Source organism: Gossypium hirsutum, chromosome D10, assembly GCF_007990345.1.
Source record: "Gossypium hirsutum isolate 1008001.06 chromosome D10, Gossypium_hirsutum_v2.1, whole genome shotgun sequence".
Taxonomy (NCBI): domain Eukaryota; kingdom Viridiplantae; phylum Streptophyta; class Magnoliopsida; order Malvales; family Malvaceae; genus Gossypium; species Gossypium hirsutum.
Window position 1 is genome coordinate 35,979,223 of NC_053446.1, and position 25,944 is coordinate 36,005,166.

A 25,944-nucleotide genomic window follows, 5' to 3' on the forward strand; every position below is an offset into this window, starting at 1 on the left:
ATTTTCAACTAAGTCTAATTTAAACTTCTTGGTGGGGCTTGGAACATCTTATTGGGTCATATCTTCAAGAACTTGAGTTTGTAATCCGTTCTCTCCCAAAATTGGTTCGTTGATGCTCGTAACTGAGATCCGATGTGCCTTAGCTGTAAGGTTCGGTTTCTTGGACCAAGATTTCCAAGATTTGAAATCTTGATTTTCTTGATTATTGAAATCGCTCAAAATAGAAAGATTATTCAGTTTCTTGATTTTCTTGAAACCAAGAAAGTGAATCTTGATTTTCTTTTTCCTTTGTATACGCATCTAAGGCATTGCTAATGAAGTCTTGAATGGTTCCATTTAGTTTCATACGCATTTGCTTGGCCTTTGACTTCGTTATTAGGCCTTGTGGTAATTTGAGCCCATCATGTTCTTGAGCTTGAGTTGGGCCTTTGTGACTCGTATCATAATCCTCAGCCTTAGGAGATTCGGTGCTGCGAGGGACTTGGAGGTGGCCACAAATCTGCTGCAGTTTACTCTTGCTTTTCTGTTAATTTAATTTACATGTTTGGTTTTGTTTTTGCAATAAGGCCTTTGAGTTGGTTTAAATTTTTAATTGGGCTTTTGCTTACCGATTTTAAAACTGCTAGTTAGGAGTAGACGCGTTTTAAAATAATTACTATTTTCAAAGACAGGTTTTTTTTGTTAAACAATAAAATTTAAAAAGCTTCCGCGATTTAGAACTAACTTATTAAAACGAAATCTAATAACAAGACAAACGTTTTTCTTTAATAATAAAGGAGTTAATTTTAAACTTGGAAACAAATTTTTACCAACGAGTCCAATCTTTCGATAGACACTTCAATGTGACACATCAGATCCGACCGTAACGTCTAGGCTGGGTTTAAGTGCTTTAAGTGCCTCGGAAGGGGGCATATTGCCAGCCAATGTCCCAACTATAACATTATGGTGGATCGTGCGAACGGAGAAATCGAATCAGAGGAAGAAAAACTTGAAGATGAGCCCGAAGCGGGTTCTGACGAAGAGGAAGAAATTGAACAAGTCCCTGAAGGAGAACTTCTTATTGTCAAAAGGAGCCTTAGCATCCAAGGTGTGGAAGACGATCAACAACGAGAAAATATTTTCCACACACGATGCCAAGTTCAAGGGAAAATATGTAGCGTCATCATTGATGGTGGTAGCTGCACGAATGTGGCGAGCACTTTTATGGTTGAGAAGTTAGGCTTTCCAACCACGAAGCACACGAGCCCTTACAAACTCCAATGGCTCAATAATGGCGGTGAAGTCAAGGTCACCAAGCAAGTTCTAGTTTCATTCTCCATTGGAAAATATTGCGACGAGGTACTATGCGATGTTCTTCCAATGCATGCGGGTCACTTGCTACTTGGCCCTCTGTGGCAATTTGATCGTCGAGTCATGCACGATGGATACTCAGACCGCTATTCTTTCAAGAATATGTGAAGAAATGTAACCTTAGCCCCGTTGACGCCAAAGCAAGTCTATGAGGACCAAGTTAAATTAGAACAATCGATAGAAAAAACGAGAGAAAAAGAAAAGAGTGAAAATGCAAAAGAAAAGAAAAATGAGAAAAAAAGAGGAAAAACTATACAAGAAAATGAAAAGAAATTGAGAAAAGAAAAAGACGAAAAGGAAAAGGAAAGTGAAAAATTGAGTGTTTTTGCAAGGGTTAGTGATGTTCGAAAAGCATTTTTTATGAGGTAACCGATCCTTGTGCTCATGTACAAGGAAAATTTTCTTAACACTAATGAAATTTCCGAGAACATTCTATCTTCTGTTGCCTCTCTTTTGCAGGATTTCAAAGATGTATTTCCGGATGATTTGCCAAGTGGTTTGCCACCCCTTCGTGGGATTGAGCACCAAATCGACTTCGTGCCTGGAGCCTTTATTCTGAATCGACTAGCATACCGAACCAATCCCGAAGAAACCAACGAGCTGCAAAGACAAATCAATGAACTCATGGAAAAGGGCTACATTCGAGAGAGCCTTAGTCCTTGCGCTGTGCCAGTATTGTTGGTACCCAAGAAGGATGGAACTTGGTGTATGTATGTTGACTGTTGCGCCATAAATAAAATAACCATTAAATATCGTAATCCGATACTGCGTCTCGACAACATGCTTGATGAACTGAGCTGTGCCAAATTATTTTCAAAAATCGATCTCAAGAACGGGTACCACCAGATTCGCATGCGAGAGGGTGATGAATGGAAGACAGCTTTTAAAACGAAACACAGTTTGTATGAGTGGTTAGTTATGCCGTTTGATCTAACCAACGCCCCTAGCACATTCATGAGACTTATGAACCATGTGTTGAGATCTTTTATTGGTAATTTTTGTGTTGTGTATTTTGACGATATATTAATTTATAGCAAGTCCTTAGAAGAGCATGTAATGCATCTCAGGTCTGTTTTGGATGTTCTTCGTAAAGACACTTTATATGATAATCTTAAAAAGTGAACGTTCTGTTCTAATAAAATGGTTTTTCTTGGTTTTGTAGTTAGCTCGGATGGACTCGAGGTGGACCAAGAAAAGCTGAAGGCAATCCAAGAGTGGTCGAGACCAACGAGTATCAGGCAAGTGAGAAGCTTCCATGGCTTGGCAAGCTTCTATCGACGCTTTGTGCCTAATTTTAGCTCTCTGGCTGCACCATTGACGAGCGTAATCAAGAAAAATTCCACCTTCCATTGGGGTGATGAGCAAGAGAAAGCTTTGACTATTATTAAGGATTGTCTTACTAAAGCCCCGTTATTAACTCTACCTGATTTTTCTAAGACATTTGAAATTGAGTGTGATGCATCAGGTGTAGGAATAGGTGCCGTGTTGACTCAAGATTGGAGGCCGATCGCTTATTTTAGCGAAAAATTGAATGGAGCCGTGCTGAACTATCCCGTTTATGACAAGGAGATGTACGCCCTCATTCGAGCCCTTGAGATGTGGCAGCACTACTTGTGGCCAAAAGAATTCGTGATTCATTCTGATCGCGAGGCGCTTAAACACATTAAAAGCCAACACAAATTGAACAAAAGGCATTCTAAATGGGTCGAATACCTAGAGTTGTTTCCCTATGTCATTAAGCATAAAAAAGGTAAAGAAAACATAATGGCCGACGCATTATCAAGGAGGTATACGCTTCTATCACATTTAGATTCCAAATTACTTGGTTTTGTGTTTCTGAAAGATTTGTATGCCACTAATAATGATTTTGGTGAAATTTATGTTGCTTGTGAAAATTGTGTATCCCGCAAAGTTCTAGTAGGGATCTATTAGTAAACGAGGCACATAGTAGGGGCCTCATGGTTCATTTTGGCGTGGGAAAAATGTTGGCTACCATCCAAGAACATTTTTACTGGCCGAAAATGAAGCGGGATGTTAAACGAGTTTGTGGACGTTGTTTGACGTGCAAGAAAGCCAAATCCACAATCAAATCACATGGACTATATACACCGCTTCCAATTCCTAAAGGTCCTTGGATGGATATATCCATGGATTTCGTCCTTGGATTACCTAGGACTAAGACGGGGAAGGATTCAATATTTGTTGCCGTCGATCGTTTTTCTAAAATGTCACATTTTATAGCTTTTACAAAAACTGATGACACTTTTCATGTTTCTAATCTATTTTTCAGGGAAATCGTTCGTCTACATGGCATTCCTAGAACGATAGTTTCGGATCACGATGCAAAGTTCTTGAGTCATTTCTGGCGATCATTGTGGGGAAGGCTAGGAACTAAGCTATTATTTTCGACTACTTGTCATCCTCAAACCGATGGCCAAATCGAGGTGGTAAACCGCATTTTATCAATGTTGCTTAGGGCTATCATTCGAAAGAATTTAAAATCTTGGGAGGATTGCTTACCACATGTCGAATTTGCCTACAATCGTTCCATGCATTTGACGACTAAATATTCCCTTTTCGAAATCGTTTATGGCTTCAATCCTCTAACGCAATTAGATTTAGTTCCTCTACCTAACGAACAATTTGTTCATGCAGATGCTAAAAAGAAAGTTGAATTCGTGAAGAATTTACATGAGAAGGTGAGGTCCAACATCGAAGCAAGAACCAAGATCTATGCCTAGAAAGTAAACAAGGGCCGAAGATGAGTTGTTTTTGAACCCGGAGACTAGGTTTGGGTACACATGTGAAAGGAAAGATTTCCAGCTCATAGGAGATCCAAATTACTTCCTCGGGGGAATGGACCTTTTCAAGTCTTGGAACGCATAAACGACAACTCATACAAACTTGATCTGCCTGGTGAATATAATATTAGTGCTAGTTTCAATGTTGCTGATCTAACCCCTTTTGATGCAGATTTCGACTTGAGGAAAACTCGTTTCGAAGAGGGGGAATGATGCGGCCGTGGCTCGGAGTGTACCAAATACAAGCAAAGATCCACAGATACTTCTGCAAGGCCCGATCACTCGAGCTCGGGCAAAACAATTTAAGGAAGCCATTTCGACTTTAGTGGCGCAAGTTTGGAATGACAATTTAGCTGAGCATTTTAAGGATGATTCGAACAGCTCCATAAGTTTCCCTTGCACCCTTTTACTAGCTGAATTAAGCTCGAATTCAGCTCTATGAACTCATTCCAGCTCATTTGAGCTCAATTGCAAAATTTGTGATTATGCGTTTTAGCTGCTGAAATTAATTTAATTTGTCTTTAAAATAAATTAGTTTAGTTAGTTACAGCATGCATATGAATTAAATTAGGTGGATAATTCTACATTAAATATGTTTTATGATATTACATGGTTTTAATGTGTTTTGTCCATAATTAATTCATCCTAAGTTCAGACATCAATTTAATTTGTTCAGCTGAATTTAATACGTAACTAATTAATTTGTCTAGTTACATTACATCTTTTAAATGTGTCAAGGTGCAGCCGAATTTATGATGATTAATTTGTTGCTGCCTGATTTTAACGTGTTGTCATCTAATTAATTAGCTACATGTATTTAATTTCAGGTACATGCAATGGATGGTACATGCATGATTGGCAAATTAAATTGGCTGCTGTTTGAAGCTTTCTAGGTGTCTATTCGGCCAAAGAAGCTATTGTTTCCTACTCCCAAGCTGACCATTTAGCCGATTTTAATTCCTTTTACATTGCTGGGCATATGTTCACACATGTTGGCTGTTCGGTTCAAAGTTTTCACACCTTAAAAGGCTGATCAGTAACTCCTTAATTGCTGGTCACTTTCCAACAATAGTTGCCATTTAAATGAGCTTAATAAAGTCTATTAACCGAACCTAGCTGCTGCCATGCACTTTTCCAAGCTTCCAAGTCCAATGTTCATTCTAGAAGCTGACCAATGGAGCTCACATTCAGCTGAATTTAGCTAGCCTAATTAAATGGATTCATTTGCTTAATTCTTAAGGATGTATGTGACTATTCGGCTAGCTTAGGTGTTGCTTATAAATAGTTGAAATTTTCATTTTGTAAAGAACTTTTGGAAATTTTGTTAATGAATTGCTGCCGAATTTGTGAGGCATTTTCTCTCAAATTTCGTTCGAGACCCGTAAGACTTATCTAGCTTCTAGTGGCATCTTTTCGAGTCTTTTCCGAACTTATCACTCCCTAAACCCGAGTGTGGCGTTCACCTTTAATACCCTTGGTTCTTACTTTCCTAAGTATCGGGTCAACGTTCCCAAATTGCCAATTCTGACTCTTTTAGGTCCTATAAGTTTCGGGTCAACACTCTTCTTTTGTGTTGGTTCATCCTTGACTTTTTGAGCCAATTTGGTCTCTTTCGTTTTAAACCATACCAATTCGTACACATACCAAAAACCATTCCATTTTAATACCTAAACCGTAAACGATCAAATTCCAACCACATCCTTTCTATCCTAACATTATACATTATCTTTTTCTTTATACGAATGATCTTTCTTTCCGTAAGCTCATCTTAGTCTATTTTATTTTAAATTCTAAAACAAAGCATACTTTTTTGTTTATCGATCGGGCAACTAAACGACTCGGATTCATCACTAAACAGAGTTTGTATCATATTTGTAGATAAACTACCCGATATATGTGGTTAAACCACTAGAATAGCAAATAAATTGTCATAAATATGTGAATAAATCACCAAAATTGCATATAAATTGCCATAATCTTCCTCCTTACATATCATCTCAATCCCCATGCAATGCATTATGGCCTAATAGAATCAGAATCAATATAGTAGGCATGTTTCTACATGCAATCAGTTTTAGCAGAGACAGTGGGCATGCTTTTCATCATGCGTTCAATAAAATGGTAACAGTAAACATGTCTTAACATGTGTTTAGAATATCTGTAACAATATTATGCCATAATATCACAAAATATATGAATATGAACAAAACATACAATAATAATATACACAATTCCAGTCAAAATAGAAGCCATAGTTAAAGACACTTACATTCGGCTAACCATAGCGAAGGGCTCAAATCTCATTCGACTAACACCTAAAGCAGTCATGCATTCAGTTAGTCACAATTAAGGCATAGATTTATACAGATACTATGAAACACACACATATAATACTTTTGTACAAGACATGCACATTACATTTGGTTAGAACCCACGTTGTACATCCTAAATAATAGTAGATCTAATTCGCAACACTCCTTCACTACAGATTTGACCAAATCTCCTCCTGATCTAAACTTTGAATGAACCAAACACACAAAACACACCAAATTAGATTTAGTTATACTAGATCCAGGAAAAGATCTATAGATCCAATTACAAAATAGAAGAACACTTGCCTCTTTTTTTCGATTTACAAATTTGAGACAAAAACACTCCTATGGATCAGATCTGGTCTAACACGTCCAAAATTGTACCTTAAACAAAGAATCATACACATAATAGGATTGGTATTGTTAGATCTAGGAAGGAAAAGTGAGATCTAAACCAAATAAAGCACTTACTCCACTCCAAAAATTAGATAAAAAATGAACAATTAATGGAGATCTAGACAGTCAGAGAAGATTCACCTATAGGGGAATAAAAATGGAGAAAATAAGCAAATATCTGACTATAATGAAAGAAGTGAAGACGAAATGGGAGGAGGAGAAAAATGGTGGTGACGTGGGGGCACAAAGTGGTGCAGCGGTGGTGAAAAAAAGGAGGAAAATGTGAATAAAAATAATGAAAGATGAAGAAGAATGGGGAGAAGAGAAGCGACGAAAAGTAAAAGAAATAGGTGTGGTGACGACGATGTAAGGTGGTGTAGGTGGTGGTGCAAGGTGGCGTGGGCAGTGACAATAGAGGAGGATCGGTGGCACAACAAAAAGGAAGTAGGAAAAAGATGAGGGGAGGCAAGGTGAGGGGCGACACAAAGGAGGAGAGAAAAGGAAAATGGAGTGAATAATTACAAGAGAGAATAATATGAAAGGAGGCAATGTGAACACTAAAATGACAAAAAGACGTTTAAATACTAGGGTTTTTAAACCTAGTAGTGACAATGGGGTTAAAGGCAAGGGGACATGACAAATTTAAAAAATTGCAAAAGAGGGGATTCAAACTTAGGTTTCAAGGAAAATTAAAAAAAAATATATGTCTAAATGCACACTACATACAAATATAAATCGGGGCACGACAACTCTCCCCTCCTTAAAAGAAATTTCGTCCTCCAAATTTACTTGATCCGGATAGATGAGGATATTGTTGACGCATCGAGTCTCCGACTCCGACATGGCTTCTTTAGTGTCATGGTTCTGGCACAAAACCTTACTCTATGGAATCCATTTATTTCTCAAAATTTTTACCTCACGATCCAAAATCTGAACAAGTTCCTCCTCAAAAGAAAAATTTGGTCTTACCTCTATCTCCTCAATCAGAATAATATGAACAGGGTTAGATCGGTACTATCTTAACATAGAGACATGTAACACATCATGAATACGGTCCAATTTAGAAGGTAACTCTAACTGATAAGTCATTGACCCAACTCTTATAGGAATTTTGTAAGGCCCAACAAATCTAGGGCTCCACTTACCTTTCCGTTCGAACCCAAGTACCATGGAGACACTTTTCAGAAAAACTTATTCTTCGACACTGTACTCAATGTCCTTTATCTTCAGATTTGCATACAAAATTTGCCTATCTAAAGCTGCTTTCAGTCGGTCTTGAATCAATCTAACCTTACCCTCTGTCTTTTGAACCAATTTTGAACCCAAAATCTTCCTTTCGCCCAACTTAGTCTAATACAAAGGTGTCCGACACTTACAATCATACAAAGCCTTGTAAGGTGCAATATGAATGCTCAACTGAAAACTATTACGGTACGCGAACTCAGCCAATGGAAAGCGCTCCTCATAGCTACCTCGAAAGTCAATCACACAACTCCTCAACATATCATTATTGACAAAAATAAGTCGCTCAAACTATCTATCTGTCTATGAATAGAAAGTCGTGCTAAAATCTAGTTGAGTACCAAGTGCCTCATGCAAATTATACCAAAATTGAGACCTAAAATGAGGATCACGATCCAAAATAATCCATACAAACCGATAAGAAGTGAGCCAACTTAGTCAACCTATCCACTATCACCCAAATAGAATCTTTCTTAGTAGGTGATAAAGGCAACCTACTAACAAAGCCCATAGTCACTTGCTCCCATTTCAACTCTGGAATCTTGATAGGCTATAATAGACAAGAAAGAAAATGGTGCTAAGCTTTTACCTAGTGGCATGTCAAACACCTAGCTACAAAATCTATTACCTCTCACTTTAGACTAGGCCACTAATACAATTCCCTTTGGTACATCTTAATTTCACTAGGATACATAACATAAGGGCTATTATGTGCCTCTTGAAGAATAGACTGTTTCTGTTCCAATCATTCAACGCACATATCTCCCTCAGAAACATAAAATACCATCAGAATTTAACCCAAAGTCCGCTGTCTTACCCTCATCAACTGGGTTAACTTGAGATAACAGAGTCACATCCAAAGGTTGTTTCTCATTAATCTCACTAACTAAAGTGGGCTTTACTTGCAGCACAACTAGTAAGCCACAATCCTCAAACAAACTAAATATAGCAAACATGGCTCACAAATCTGCCATTGACCCTCTATTTAGAGCATCTGTCACACCATTGGCCCTTTTGGGTTGAGACTCAGTAACACAGTCATTGTCCTTAAGTAACTCAATCCATCTTCGCTATCTTAAGTTCAACTCTTTCTAGGAGAGAAGATACTTTAGACACTTGTGATTCATGTAAATAATATACCTTATTGTATCATCTTTCTTATTAAAAAACAAAACTGAAGCTCTCCAAGGTGAAACATTAGGTCTTATAAACCCTAGGTCCAAAAGCTCCTGAAGTTGAACCTTAAGTTCCTTAGGTGTCATGTAGTAGAGAGCGATGGACATCAGAGCAGTTCTAGGTAACAATTCAATTCCAAAATCAACCTCATGATCAAAGAGGTAACCTAGGTGGTTCTTCGTGAAAAACATATGAAAACTCCCTTACAGTATGGATACTATCCATAGATGAACTACTTGCACTTGCATCTTGAACATAGGCTACATAAGCCTCACACCTTTCTGAACCAGTTTCTCTGCTACCATAGTAGAGATCACAATGGACAGATAATCTCTACGCTCACAGGCCATCACAATCTCTTTACCATCAGTTGTCTTCAAAGAGACTCTCATAGCAGCACAATCTAGTTGACCACCGCCGGATGTACTAATATCTATAGTGTGAATACTACAATGAAATATATATCATTGAGGCAGTTCCGTAAGTATACGGGTCTAGTTTTAATATAGCTACAATGGAGTGGGTGAGTACTCCGAGAATCATACCTAAGGAAGGCCAGTACTAGGTCAGTTTTAACCTAAACACTGATAGATCTATTTAGTACTTTGGTTTATTTATAGTACGATAGTAAAATAAAAGGGAATTTTTAAGATTTTTATGATAAAATAAAATAACATAACGAAATAAAAATTCAAGAGATCAAAATATAGAATAAATCAAATCTAATTATGAGTGATTAGCTTGCTTTGATAATATTTAGTAACTGTCACTTCGGGTTCCTCGTCAATCAGCTAGTCGCTTTCCCGACAGGATCTTTCAATCTCCCACTCAAATAATGAGTTTCCAAGGACTACTTATCTTCCGACCTGGGGTGAAGGTGATCACAAATAGGCCATACCAATTTTGGGTTAATTCCCACCTTGATTACTTCTTAGGGTTCTAAGGCCTATGGTTTAAGTTCTTCATTTTCCAAACAATCGATCCATTGAGTAACCCTACTAAATAGTTAATAGATCATACCTCCACTAGCTAATCCCCCATAGAAGGATTAGTTCCTCATGGCTTTCATAAACAATATGGAATTGATGTAAAGAGAAAACATGGTAAATGAATTGAAGTGTAGAGTTTAAGAAAACACCTGATTTGTATTAAAGATGAAAACGAATCCATAAAGTTTGATTATCTCCACAAATCAAAAGTTTGATTATCTCCACAAATCAGATTTCTCGAGATAAAACAAGAACAAGAACCCATAAAGCGAAAGCAGTCCATCCTATCAATGGAGACCACCAAATCGATATGATGATTAGAGAAATTTTTAGTGGTGATTTTAGCCTCATTTTTCCATAACAGAGCTAGCCCCCTGATGTCCTTCAGCCTCAACCACAAAACAACCATCCATATTTTACATAATTCTAACACGCTCCATTTTCTTAGACCTAACCTTAGTCTCGCTAAAAAAAATAGAATTTTTAACAACTAGGAGTTGTTTATGATTGAGAACTGTCGCAGGGTTCCCAATCCCATGGTAGTTCCAACATAAGATTTCCATGGCTCTGGGTTTGGCTAATCACTAGCCACGCCTTGAATGGTGAAGCACCATCCGCAAGTTTCCTCCTAACTGATTGAACCAGAACCTCATCATCTCCCTCACCACTATACCCTTTGATTTTTTATGCTTGCTCCTCGCCCTAATCCCACGTTCTTTTGGAGCCCTTTTCGTCCTTTTATCAATTAATGAGCTAGAATCTGATGCCCCTTCATCCATCTTACCCTTTCGTTTCGCAATTTCTAACGATAAGTCTAATTCCCCATCTCGCCCCTCCATCGCATCATCCATACTTTTCGTGCCATCATTCTCTGTTAAAATTTCCATTTTGTCTCTCCAATTTCCACCATAGCCATTCAGTTATCCTAATTTTACCCACAACCAATTCCCAAATTGATGCTTCGATTCATTTACCTCTTGATGAGCCACCTGAGCCAGGAATTTTTGAGTATTGTGTCCAATGCAACCGCAATTATAACAAAATAGAGGGAGCCTTTCATACTTGACCACACATAACAAAATAGAGGCTTTTGGATATTGATCTTTACCCAAATCTGTATGTAATGAATCCAATAGCCATCCTTGCCCCTCCAATCAATGGCCAAAATTCACCTAGGAAGCTCCCAATGTCGACTACAACTTGTCGATCCATTTGTTCAAAGGGTATATCATATATTTGAATCCAGGAGGGAAGCAAATGGAAATTGTAGTCTGACATTGCTTGGCCCTTCACGAACGACAGCATAGAAAAAAGGCTTTGATAAAATAGCCAAGGGTACAAATTAAAAATTCTGGTTCTATCCTCTAGGCTGCCCAACTTAACCAGGTAGTAACCTTTAGACATCGAGACGAAGCTTACTGGGTTTTTAGTAAACCATATTGACTTTACTTTAACACCCTGTACATAGCTTCCCTATTAGCATTCTCTGTCGCCATCCCTTTTCCAACCGACCAGGCTTCATGTCCTTGAAAATTCAAAGAGTTTTTATGTTTCCCAACCACCTGATTTGTCTTGTCCTCAGTGAAGTCATTCGAGCGAAAAGATTATTAATATCTTCCTCCATCACAAAATACTGTTGCCAAACCTAACCGACCAACGTTAAAATCACGCAGTAGAAGCACCCAGATACAAGCCACCATAACCTAGAAAGAAACAACTACCCAAGCAGGCAAACTTAACCCCAACAACCCACACTGTCACAGGCAAGGCACCACCCCAGCACTAGGAACGAGATGGACAAAAAGAAAAAGAAACAACATAGGATCTTTTCGCAATAATACAAAGGTGAACTAAAAGAAGTAAAATAATTAAACAAACAAAACAGAACAATTAAACAAGATGAAACAGAAAAGACAAGAACCATTCAATCAAAATAAGATCACCACACGAGAATCAGAAAACATATAAAGCAAAACAACCAAGCAAGTAATCAAGAAGACAATGTTCCAGTTAAACAGTCATTTTACAACCCATGGAAACTAGAAAAGAAACAAATGACAAAGATAACAAGATAAAAAATCAAATCGAAAAAACTTCTAATGGATCTTCGAAGCCAGAATCTATTGAAATCAGAAGCAACAGCCCAAGTCACGAACAATCAACAAACACCACCACTTTTATGGAAAAACTTTGATTGAGCCAACAAACACTCTTCGACGCGAACAGAGCACCACCCCAACGCTAGGACCTGAGGCCACCCAAAAAAAGCAAGAACCATAGTAGAAGTTTTCGCAAATCATACAAAAGTTAGAACAACACTAAACAATGAAAAAAACTAGAATAATCGGGAACAAGTTTAACAAAAAGGAATCAAAATAAGAAGTTCAATAGCAGCTAAGACTAGAATAACCACGACAAAACTAGGAAAGAAAAAATAAAATCCCAATTAAACAGTCCATTTACAATCTAGGGAAACAAAACTAAAAGTACAAGGAACAAAGAAAACATAAAAAAGAAACAAAAGAAAACCTCCTGTACAGCTTTGGAGGGAAAGTTTGTCAAATGCGAAAGCAACAACCTAGATAACGAACAAGCAGCAACATTGTGCTCCCTAGGACTTTACAAGATCAGATATCCTTGACAGATAGATCAGAGTCCACACACTCAATGCCCTCACTTGTGGCATCCTTTAGCCAAAAAATAGCACTTCTCGACATGGAGTAGACAATCCAAAGAAACCAAGACAATGTCAAAGGTGAGTCAAGAGATATCAACTTCCTGATCTTTGACGTAAAATATACTTCCTGAAAGCAAAAATAAAAAACACTTCGGAGTAGACTCCAAACCCACGAAAATGAACAAAAGATGAACCCTTGCAAAAAAAACTTTAAAATGTAAATAAAGTAGAAAAATAAGAAAAAGACCGATTTAAAGCAGCTAGGAATGTTTAAAGAAAACAAAAAAGCAAAAATAATCGAAAGAAATAGTCGCCGAAAGCTGCAACAAAAAAGTACTAACTACCTACCTACTTAAGGTGCGTGACTAGTAATAATAATGGAAAGAAAGCTTAAAAACATGTAAAATGTTATACATAAAATCATGTGAAAACTAAAAGAAAAAACAAGAAACGCCACTCGTAATCGTCACCGCCTATAGACAAGTGTCGAGACTAGACGAGACCCAACAACCTTTCACATATGACAATAAGAATAATCGAGTTAAGAGAAACACCTACACTTCTATCGTCGCACGTACAAAAAACTAACAAACCCGAGAGCAATCCACACACTCAAAGACCATTACCCCACCGTCCAATTGTTCATAAAATCAAACAAAGGTAGACCAAGAGAAATAAAACAACCAAGAAAAATATTGTCAGAATCTTTAAGAAAACGCTACTGCTACTCCGCTACCAGTCTGACAGGTCGATGTTTTAAATGTGGTTCAAAGGAACATTTTTTTGGAGATTTCCCAAAAAGAGTTGAGGTTTCGCAGATTCAGAGTTCAGCACATGCTTTTGCGCCTACTAGAAGCCGCGGTTGCAATAGAGGTAATGGGAGATCAGTTGAGAAGTGGATTTTTGCTCATGCAGTAGCTTCACAAGTCGAATCTAGAGGTCCAACTTGGGTTTATGTTGTTAGGCAGCCGGAGGATCAGGATTTGACTAATGTTATGGTAGGTACTTTTACTTTACAATCTACTCTATTATTTTTCTTAGTTGATTCTAGTACGACGCATTCGTATATTCTATGTGAATTGGCTTGTGAGATATAGATTCCTTTTGATACTATTAGTTTGATATGACAGTTATTAGTTCTTTCGATGATAGTGTGGTAGTGAGCAAAGTTTACTGTAGATACCCCCTTATGATTCATGGACATGTTTTCTCTATTAATCTTATGGAATTACCGTTTTATGGTTTTGATTTTATTCTTGGTATGGATTGGTTAACTGAGCATAAGGCTAAGGTAGATTTTGAGACTAAGCAAATTACTTAAAGGAATTGTGATGGGTTCAAAATTATTGTTGTGGGCGAAAGACTAGGTTTTCTGTCTAATGCGGTTTTGGCTTTGAATGTTGAAAAGATGATGGGAAAAGGTTGTGAAACTTATTCAGCTTATGTGATGAATTTGAATAGTAAGGAGTTGAGAGTTCAAGAGATTCGCACTGTTAAAGATTTTTTTGACTTGTTTCTTGAAGAGTTGTTGGGTTTGCCACCGGATCGTGAAGTTGAGTTTGGTATTAAGTTCTATCCTGGTACTGCACCGATGTCCATTACGCCCTATTGCATGGCACCAAAAGAGCTCAAAGAGTTGAAGATTCAGTTGTAAGAGTTACTTGATAGAGGGTTTATTAGACCAAGTATATCTTCGTGGGGTGCACCAAATTTGTTTGTGAAGAAGAAGATGGTACGATGAGGATGTGTATTGATTATACGCAATTGAACAAGTGGACTATTAAGAATAAGTATCCTTTTCTTTGAATAAAGGACTTGTTTGATCTATTTCGAGGAGTAACAATATTTTTAAAGATTGATCTTAGATCTGGGTATTATCAATTGAAGGTGAAGGAGCTTGATGTGTTGAAAATTTCTTTAAGACTTGGTATGGGCATTATGAGTTTTTGGTGATGTCGTTTGTTTTACCTAATGCCCCTGTTGCGTTCATGGATTTGATGAACCAAATATTCCATTCATACTTGGATCAATCTATGGTTGTCTTTATGGATGACATCTTGGTGTATTCTCATTCTGAGGAGGATCATGACGAGCATTTAAGGGTTTTTTTGTAGATTCTGTGAGATAAGCAGTTGTATTTGAAGTTAAGTAAGTGGCATTCTTAGGTCATGTTGTTTCGATAGAAGGGATTTGTGTGGATCCTTAGAAGATTGAGGCGATCTTAGAGTTGAAGCTGCCTAGGAGTGTTACCAAAGTTTAGAGTTTCTTAGTTTAGTTGGCTATTATCGTAGATTCATTGAAGGATTTTCCCTTATAGCTACACCTTTAACAAGAACACTTCAAAAAGATGAGGTGTTTGAATGGACTGATGCGAGGAAGAAGAGTTTTGATCAGCTAAAGGCAGTTTTGACTAAGGCAATAGTGTTGATTCAACCACAACCTAGAAAAGATTTTGTGGTTTATAGTGATTCTTTGCATTTGGGTCTTGGTTGTGTGTTGATCAAAGAGGGGAAACTTGTGGCTTATGCTTCAAGACAGTTGAAAATGATTGATTGCAATTATCACACTCATAATTTGGAGTTAACTGTTGTTGTTTTTGCACTTACTATTTGGTGTCATTACTTTTATAGAGAGAAGTGTGTTATTTATACGGGCCGTAAGAGCTTTAAGTATCTCCTCACCCAAACAGAGTTGAATTTAAATCGAAGGCGTTGGATTGAGTTGTTAAAGAATTATGATTGTGTGATAGAGTATCATCCTGATGAGGCGAATCTTATCGCTTACGCTTTGAGTAGGAAGTCGATGCCAGAATTAAGAGCTATGTTTGTGCGCTTGAGTTTAGCTAGTGATGGTGGCTTCTTATCTAAACTTCAAGTGAGACCGACTTTGTCGCAGCAGATTAAGGAGAAACAACCTTTACATGGAGAATTGTTAAAGAGGATTTGACAAGTGAAACAAGGTGTTAAAGGAGACTTTGATGTACACAATGATGGTATTTTGAAATTTAGAGGTAGATTATGTGTGCCACATGATGTAGACTTGAGGCAAGCGATTCTTACCGAGGTGTATAGTAGTCCATACTCTATGCATCCCAATAGTTGCAAGAAGTATCATGATCTTAGAAAGATTTATTGGTGGCCTGGGTTGAAGCATGATGTTACGAATTTTGTTACTCGATGTTTAGTTTTTCAAAAGCTTAAGACAGAGCATCAGTTTCGTTCAGGTCTATTGTAACCGATTGATATTCTTGAATGGAAGTGGGAAAGGATGACTATGGATTTTGTTTCAGGTTTGACTTTGACTCCATCGCAAAAGGATTTAGTATGGGTTATAGTTGACCAATTTTTGAAGAGTGCGCATTTCTTGGTTCTGCGTACCAATTAATCTTTGTTGAAGTTGGTAGAGTTGCATATTGCTGAGATTGTTCGTCTTTTTGGGGTTCCAGTTTTGATTAATTCAGATCAAGATTCGCGGTTTACTTCGAGGTTTTGGAAGAGTTTGCAAGAAGCTTTATGATCGAAGCTTATTTTTAGTACAGCTTACCATCCTCAAACAGATGGTCAATCTGAAAGGGTAGTTCAAGTCTTAGAAGATATGTTACGAAGTTGTGTGATCGAGTTCAGTGATAGTTGGGAGCGATATTTGTTGTTGGTAGAATTCGATTACAATAATAGTTTTCAACCAAGTATTCGTATGGCACTTTTTGAAGCATTATATGGAAAAAAGTGTAGAACTCCTTTGTGTTGGATAAAATTGGATGAGAAGCAAGTTCTTGGACCGAATTTAGTTCGCTAGACTGAAGAGAAGGTAAAGTTGATTTGTGAAAGGTTGAAACTAGTGTCTGATAGGCAAAAATCTTATATGGATTTGAAACATTGAGGTATTGGTTTTCAAGTTGATGATAAGATATTCTTGAAAGTTTTGCCTTGGAAGAAGGTTTTGAGGTTTGGTAGGATGGGTAAATTGTGTCTAAGGTATGTTGGACCTTATGAAGTCTTTGAAAGGATTGGTCTGATAGCTTATCATCTCAAGTTTTCGTCAGAACTTGAGCGAACTCATGATGTTTTTCATGTGTTGATGTTGTGGAGCTATCATTTAGATCCGTCGCATATAGTGCCAGTTGAGGAAACTGAAGTTCGAGATGATCTTGATTTCTATCGCCACCTAAGTTTTAAATCTCCATATAATTCCATTAAAACACACAAAACCAACATAGATTTCATCATCTTCTTCACGTGTGAGTTTTCTAGGTTTTCAACAAATCTCAATTTTTCTTTCATCAAAAGTAACCAATCATTTACCCATTAGTTTTTCATGTTATTAGGCCTTCGAAACTAAATTTTTAGTTGCTAAATCACATGTCTTGATTAAAAGTCGAAATTGTGATTTCGTTAAATATTTTATAGTAAAAATGTGATTTTAAAGTGTTAATCAATAGATTTTTACATGATTAAGAGGTTCTTAAACTTGTTTTGAAATGATGAATTTCAGATTTTCAAGTAAAAATGTGATTTCAAAGTGTTAATAAATAGATTTTTACATGATTAAGAGGTTCCTAAACTTGTTTTGAAGTTTCATCAGAGATTTCTTGAGTTTTAATAAATTTTAGTAAAAATAGTCAAAACTTGTCGAAATATGTCGATACCATGAGTTGTATAGTTTTGTCTAGTTTAAAGGTTAAGAATTAGTCGTAGGTGAATTATAAGAAGAATGGAATTGGTTTTAGGCAAAATATTGAGTATAGACCGAGAGATACAAATCTAAAGTTGGCTTTGTTAAAGGTTTCAGTTACATAGGGACATAACTTAGGCTAATGCTTTTGGTTGCGCGTGGTGAATACTTGTAACCCCTAAAATCGGGACTAGACGCTATGACCCAATCTGAGCGATTACATTGGCGATGAAGATGACCAAAATGATTTTTAACAGAAAAGTTCACTTACCTTTTGAAAACATTTGATTTTGTAAAACATCTTGTACTTTTCATTTTAAAGTTATGTGTTCCTTTATAAATAAAATTTATTAAAAATGTAAATTAGTTTTTAAAACCTATATTTGTAGCGACTAATAATCACTAAAACATTTCTTTGATTGTTTTAGATATCACATAAAAATAAGTCATGCATAATACCTTATTAAATCAAAATAGTGTCACTTACCACAGTTCATGATATAAAATTTAAAGTCCCGAGACCATTTAAACAAACCATTTCAAAAATAATTTAAAGTCTAAGAGAATTTCAAAAAGTCCATAAAAACACCAAACCATTTCCAAAATCCTTAACCATGAAAACATATTATACTGAGAGCCGCTTCGAAGATCCAAATCCAAGCCTTAAGTACGAGGATTACCTGAGACACACGAATACCATGGGTGAGCTTTAAAAGGCTCAGTGTGAGATCAAAACAAACACTTATTTTAAAGTATAACACATCAAAATATCACAAGGCATTTTTTTACAGAATTGACATATTATCTCATTTATTGAATCAAACATGGAATGCTTATGAACAATGCACAAATATAGTATTACCTACCATCTCCGCTACACACCAGTATCAAGTTCCCCAGAACTCGTCCATCCAATAACACACCAGTTTGTGGACAAGCCACCACATAGATACCGATGAATGGTTACATAGCACATCATGGATGAACCACCACATAATTGCAGTTAAACTGCCACATAGCTTCTTCCTTTCACAATCCCACCCTATGCATGTGACATGGCATTTAAACACATATGTTTCACTTTTCACATTTTTCACATATTCATGCTCATAATTTATATTTCTTGGTTTTTACACATAAGCATGTATCATTCTCACATTTTCACATATCACATAGTTTTCACTTTAGCATTCTTTAATATACATATTTATATTAAAACAAGGATTTTAACATACACATACACATATATCACATGTTTAGATCATCACATATCAATATTGCCATAAATCACATAACATAAAGTTGAGATAAACATTACATACATCACATATCACAAATAATGGATTTCACAACACTTAATAGTTTAGGTCACTTACATGGTTTCCTCTTCGATTAAGTTTTTCAAACCCACACGAATACATAAGGTACTCACACATTAATTAATTAAACAACATATTAATGAAATAGTAACATTAAACTTCACTAAAACAAGAGTTAAATCCCACACCTTAATGTAAATCCAAACCATTTGCTCCCTTGTAGAAGTTTCATTTAGGTCTAGTCTTGATCGCAAATCTAAACACATGATTAACCCATTTTAGTCATGATCTATTCCAATAACAAGGCTTTCAATTAGGAGATTTAATTTGAAAATCTCACCAATACTTACCCACAATTCGAATGCTTGACCTTGTCTTTCTCGCGATGTTTCACTATTGATTTCTCAGAGGATTGTTAATTGATCCTTCATGTTAACACAAGATCGTATTGGTACTAATGATTTTCAAAATAATAAAAATAAAATAAAAATTATTTAGGCCCTATACCATTTGACCATGTCACAAAATTTCAAGACGAAGGATTTTCAATCCCAAATTCCACTTACACTTATTTCGTTACGAGATTATCGAAGTAAAGAAAATGGAGAAAAATCGATGGTTGGGTAATCTAAAAGAATCGAATAAATGAAATGAAAATATATGTTTTAGTCACTAGGGTAATAGACAAGAGAAAAAGAAAACAAAATGGAAGAAATCTACCACTGGTGGCGACAGTGATGGTGTCGGCAGCTCAGTAGGGGTCCGCTACAAGTGTGTGGTTGTCCGATGGTGGTACAAAATACAAGTAGGAAGCAGGGTTCAGTCACCTTTAATTGAAAGAAAGGAGAAAACCTATGGAGGAGAAGGTGACCCGCAGTGGTTGCAGCAGTGGACACGATGGCTCACGACAGTGCACAATGGAAGAGGGGAGGGGAAACCAAAGGGAAACGGGAGGGAATGTTGGTTGAGGATGGTGGTGAGGAAATGGTGCAAATATACTCACGGTGGTGGGAAGAAATGGGTGATGGTTGTGGTTTCCAAAAAGAGGGAAAAATGAGGGGAAGAAAATGAAAAAGATGGAGACTAGGGTGCAAATAGGGGTGATGGATGACACAAGGGGTGATGTAGCTTGATCAACCATGACCAGGTTCAATGCACCACAGGCTTATTGCTAGAGATGAGCTTTTGGCAAGGGAGTGAGACAGGTGATGTAACATGTGTTTCATGTTAAAAAGGCAAGTTTGACTTGCTAATGGAGGAAAGGAATCCTCCTTATATGATAACATAGGTGGACAACAAGGCTAGCTAGCACATGCTAAATATGTGTAAATATTAAATAAAAAAGTATGTGCACAAAGGGATTCGAACTACTGACCTCAAAAATAGATAAGGATCTTTCTACCACTAAGCCACAACACTTCATTATTTTCAATAATGCGTGAATAATTTTAAGACATAAGAGTTAGCATATTCACCCTCTTTACTAAATTAAATTAATTAAGAAAATAGGATGTGACAACTCTATCCTTCTTAAAATAAATTTCATCCTTGAAATTACATGATGGATATAGGTGAGGATATTGTTGCCGCATCGCATCTTCAGGTTCCCAAGTTGCCTCACTTGAATCATGATTTCTCCATAACACTTTCACAAGAGGAACTTGCTTGGTTCTTAAAACTTTAACATCAAGATCAATGGTCTGTTTCGGTTCCTCTTCAAATGTCAAATCAAAACGAACTTTAATATCCTGTACTAGAATCACATGAGAAGGGTTAGATTGATAACGTCGCAACATGGACACATGAAACACATTGTGAATACGATCTGACTCTGGAGGTAACTCCAATTGATAAGCCACTCGTCCAATCCTCTTAATGATGTGATAAGTTCCAATGAATCTTGGACTCAACTTCCCTTTACGGAAAAATCTCAATACCTTCTTCCAAGGTGAAACCTTAAGGAAGTCTTCATCACCCACATTATACTCAATGTCCATCCGCTTCAAGTCAAAGTAGGACTTCTATCGATCTGATGCAACTTTCAATCGATCTCGAAAATCTTCATGTTGTTCTCCATCTCTTGAACTAAATCTGGTCCCAACACTTTCTTTTCTCCCAAATCTGTCCAACACAAAGGTGTCCTACACTTGCGCCCATATAGTGCCTCATACGGAGCTATTTGAATGCAAGACTGAAAACTATTACTAGAAGAAAATTCTACAAGTGCTAAATGCTCTTCCTAATTTCCTCGGAATTCAATTACACAACCTCGCAACATATCCTCCAGAATCTGAATAACCCTCTTAGACTGCCCATCAGACTGTGGATGATAAGTAGTATTGAAATTCAATCTTGTGCTGAGTGCCTCATGTAGACTTTTCCAAAATTGTGACGTAAAGCGAGGATCTCTATCGGAAATGATAGACACTGGTACCCCCATGAATTCTCACAAAATTTTAGTGATGTACAACCTCGCTAACTTCTGTAATGAATAATTAGTGCGCACAAGTAAGAAATGGATGAATTTCATCAATCAATCCACAATCACCCAAATAAAATCTTTTTTGGACAACATCAATAGTAATCCACTAACAAAATCCATCGTGATACGCTCTCACTTCCACTAAGGAACTTGAATAGGCTGGAGCAAACCTAAAGAAAGATGGTGTTCAGCCTTGACTTGTTGGCACATCAAACACCTAGCTAGAAAGTCTGCCACATCATGTTTCAATCCCAGCCACTAATACTACTCATGAAGATCTCTATACATCTTACTACCTCAAGGATGCATAGCATAAGAACTACTACGCGCTTCCTAAAGTATAGACCGATTAAACTCCAAATTAGAAGGCACATAAAATCTTCCACAATAACATAAGATTCCTTCAGAATTATAAGAAAAATCTGAAGTCTTACCCTCTTTAACAAGCTTCACATGAGACTCTAATGACGAATCTAAAATCTGCTTCATTTTAATCTCCTCAATCAAAGTTGATTGCACTTGTAACTCTGCAAGTAAGCTACCATTATCAGATAAACTCAACTTAACAAACATTGCCCTCAACTCTGACATAGACTTCTTACTCAACGCATTCTCCACAACATAGCCCTACCCGGATGGTACTCGATGGTATAGTCATAATCTTTCAGAAGTAAGATCTAACACCTCTATCTTAAGTTCACCTCCTTTTGGATGAGAAGATACATAAGACTCTTATGATCTATATAGATGACACATCTTTCCCTATAAAGATAGTGCCTCAAAATATTAAGTGCCAATACCACAACAACCAATACCAAATCATGTGTCGGATACTTGAGTTGCCTCAAAGCATATGCTATAACCTTCCTATCTTGAACTAACACATATCTAAGACTAGAATGGGATGCATCACTATAGACCATGTAATCTTTCTTGGCCTCCACATATCTCACTCCCACATATTTCTTCTAGAATGCCTCTAGAAAGTAATCCCACGTTAAGCAATCAGCTTGGGTACCTCTCACAATAGCTTGTCACCAGCGGCAGGCCTTATCACGCAGTAATGGCACAGTGCCCTGAAACTTTTTTTCAGGGGTGCACTTCATATCATTAAGAATCCTCTCTGTAGCCTCTAACCAAGACTCAATTACAGTCGGGGTCATCCCAGCAATGCCCCTAAATATTTTGGCCCTACTTGAACGAAGCATCTCAACAATAGGGCCACGATTGTTAACACCATATTGGGCACCCGCCACTCATTCCAAAACTCGTAATGTGGTATCTGATACAACCTTGTTTGCAGGCTCTTACTAACTCTCATCAATAGTAGGTGCTTGCTTCACATTCTCCGCAACAGGTTCAGGGGTTCGCACCTGAGACGTAGATGAGTCGATTTGGGTTTCTTGACCCAATTTCCCACATGCTCTCATTCCCCTAGTCCTAACACCACGAGTACTCAGTTTAAAATTTTATGATGTTAAAAAAGATATGTTTTATCGCTATCACTTGAATTTTTTTTCAATCAAATTTTTGTTTTACCCCTTTTTTATGAGTTTCACCATTTATCCCTCTCACAATCTCTGTCAAAAGTTTCCTATAGTTTCACATTCCATAATTTTCACATTCCTATAGTTTCAAGGTCTATATTTTAACATCTAAAGAACACTTAGGATCGGTCTTCGAAATGTCTTAGATTTCATTATAATAAAATCACATGTAGCATTTTTCCCAAAACAGCCCTTTTTTATGCATGAAGTTTTTTGAAAACATTTTTACCCAAAGCCCGAGTTTTGAACCGAGCTCTAATACTACTAAATGTAACCCCTAAAACCAAGCCTAGACACTATGGCCCAATCTAAGCGATTACATGGTCCTTAAAGCTGGCCAAAATGATTTTTAATAGAAAATTCACTTACCTTTTGAAAAAAATTGATTTTGTAAAACATCTTGTACTTTTCATTTTAGAGTTATGTGTTCCTTTATAATTAAAATTTATTTAAAATGTAAATTAGTTTTTAAAACCCATATTTGTTGCGGCTAATAATCATGGAAACATTTCTTTGATCGTTTTATAAATCACATAAAAATAATTCATGCATAATACCTTATTAAATCAAAACAGTGTCCCGTACCACAGCTCATGCTATAAAAATTAAAGTCCCAAAACCATTACATAGACCATTAATGGTGTTAATAGATGTACATGGCTTGGCAATTTGTGTAAATTTTAATGTTTTTAAAGGTTAATTAGTAATTAAGTAATTAAAGTTAAATAAAAATAAAAAATTAGGCTATCATCTTTCTTTCATCATTTTCAATCAAAAGTTAAATCTTAGGAAGCCATTTTTGAGTTTTGGCATTCGACAATCTTGCATGCTTGCTTAGGTATGTGTTTTTGTCTCGTTTTTGGTAATTTCTACATTTTCGGTATCGTTGTAGCTTAATCTAACTAGCCTGGGGACTAATTTGTGAAACTGTTAAACTATTAAAGTTTCTCCATGAATTAATGTGTATGAGTTTTAATGATTTATGGAAGAAAATAGCTATTTGTTAATAGATAAACAACTTTTGTTAAGTAATTTTTAATGAAATTGTCAAATAGGGATTAAATTGAAAAATATAAATTATACATGGTAAATTTGTGAAATAAATGAAATATAGGGTTTGCTAAGGACCTATATAAACTTCAACTATAGTGGGTTAAGCATGGATTGCTTGAATTTCCATTTTATGAGCTAGGGACTAAATTGCAAAGAATTTAAAAGTGTAGGGGCAAAATGGTAATTTTACCTAAATAAGTTTTCGATTAAATTTAATGAATTATATGTTAAATTGAATTAAATTTATCCGTATAGATCTAGTTAGACCTCGTACGAAGTTAGATGGCGGCAAAGAGAAAGTCTCGGATTAATTGCCTCCGTATCTCCGTATACTCATCGAGGTAAGTTTGTGTGAGTAAATTGTGTTTATATGATTTATATTGAATTATTTATGAATTACGAATTGTTATAAATTTACATTATTGCATATCCAACGAGGTTCAACAAAATACCAAGTTTCGTTTGAACCTTAGGAATCCATAGGATACAAATGACATGTCATTTGGGTTACTGATTTATAGCTCGTGAGAGCATACCGATTTATAGCTCAAATGATCATACCGATTCACAGCTCGTATGAGCATACATGTACATGAATTGACAGATTACAATTATAAGAGCTAGCACACTCTGTGTGGCTATCCTAGGTATCCAACGATATTCTAAACGATTCAACGGACAATGTTCTGATATGAAATGGTATGAGTTTGATACGAACTATTACTGGTATACACATGAAATACATGGAACTGATGATACATGATATATATAGAAATATGAAATGGATGATACATGTATATGGAATTTGATTAATTGTTGAGGTCACACATGAGTATTGGTTCATATATGTATTTACATGGCTAATATTGGTTGGTGTATATGTGCTTAGGCACTTGGCCAAAATGTGTTGGGATATGCTTTTTTAATGGTAAGTTAAATTCTAAGTTATACAAACTTACCAAGCTTAAATGCTTACTTAGTGTTATTTTTCATGTCTTATAGTGAATCAAAAGGTCGTTTGAGTTGGAAGCTTTTCGGAGCTATATCACACTACCTATCGGCTCTTTCAGTACATTCGGATGTTTAATTTTGGTTATAATGGCATGTATAGGTTATTTTGGCTAGTGTTGGCCTATATGTTTTGTTGGGATAATGGCCATATGATTTGGCTTGTGTTTCGGCATGTTTGGTATGTATATAAGTCATCTTAATATTGTTGATGTGTGGCTTGATTTGTGGTTGAATGATGAAAGGTAATATGGTAGCTAAATGTGCACTTGGTTTATATGTCTTGTAATGGAATGAATTTGTGGTAGATTGATTCTTAAGTAGGTATAAACTATTTGGTCAAATAATGCTAATTATAGAATGACAAATTTTAGTACCAAATGGTTGTATTTTGGTAAGTAATTAACATGGTATGTATTGATGCAACATGCCTATAAGTAAGTTGATTAATTAGCCAAAATGAGTTCATAGTTATACATGTTTATATATTGTCAATTGAGGTCCTAAGGGCATAAAGGTTGTATGTGATTATAGCATTTATATAAGGCTAGAATATGCATGGTTTTGGTGCCTTATTATGGCTTCTGTATAGGTGCATTTGTGTTTGTAGGTACATGTCAATTTGGGTGAGAAAAATGGTTTGCAAAATGGTCTATTTTTGTCCACATGGGTAGAGACACAGGCGTGTGTTTTAGCCATGTGTGACACACGGCCAGGTGACACGGCCACATGTCTCAACCGTGTGTGACATACAACCAGGTGACCCGGCCGTGTGTCCCCTATAGCTTTAAAAGGGTTGCAAGTCAGGTTGTTACATGGCCTAGCACACGGGAGTGTGGATTGCCCGTGTGACCCAAGTTAGTAAGTTACACGAGCATGGACATGGGTTGTGTAATACCCCTAACCCAAATCCTTCACGAA

General features: G+C 36.6%; 2 protein-coding genes across 2 annotated transcripts; one reads left to right on the top strand and one right to left on the bottom strand.

The window, feature by feature from the left end:
- Positions 1-942: 942 nt before the first annotated feature.
- On the top strand, positions 943-3,282 carry LOC107915664 (uncharacterized). The gene is made up of 3 exons (XM_016844797.1): positions 943-1,338; positions 1,810-2,056; positions 2,513-3,282. Exons 1-3 carry the CDS (start codon positions 943-945, stop codon positions 3,280-3,282), a joined length of 1,413 nt encoding a protein of 470 aa, XP_016700286.1.
- A 17,144-nt stretch (positions 3,283-20,426) lies between these two features.
- Positions 20,427-20,930, bottom strand: LOC107915663 (uncharacterized). The gene has a single exon (XM_016844796.1). The coding sequence runs from the start codon at positions 20,928-20,930 to the stop codon at positions 20,427-20,429; it is 504 nt and encodes a 167-aa protein (XP_016700285.1).
- Positions 20,931-25,944: the final 5,014 nt, after the last annotated feature.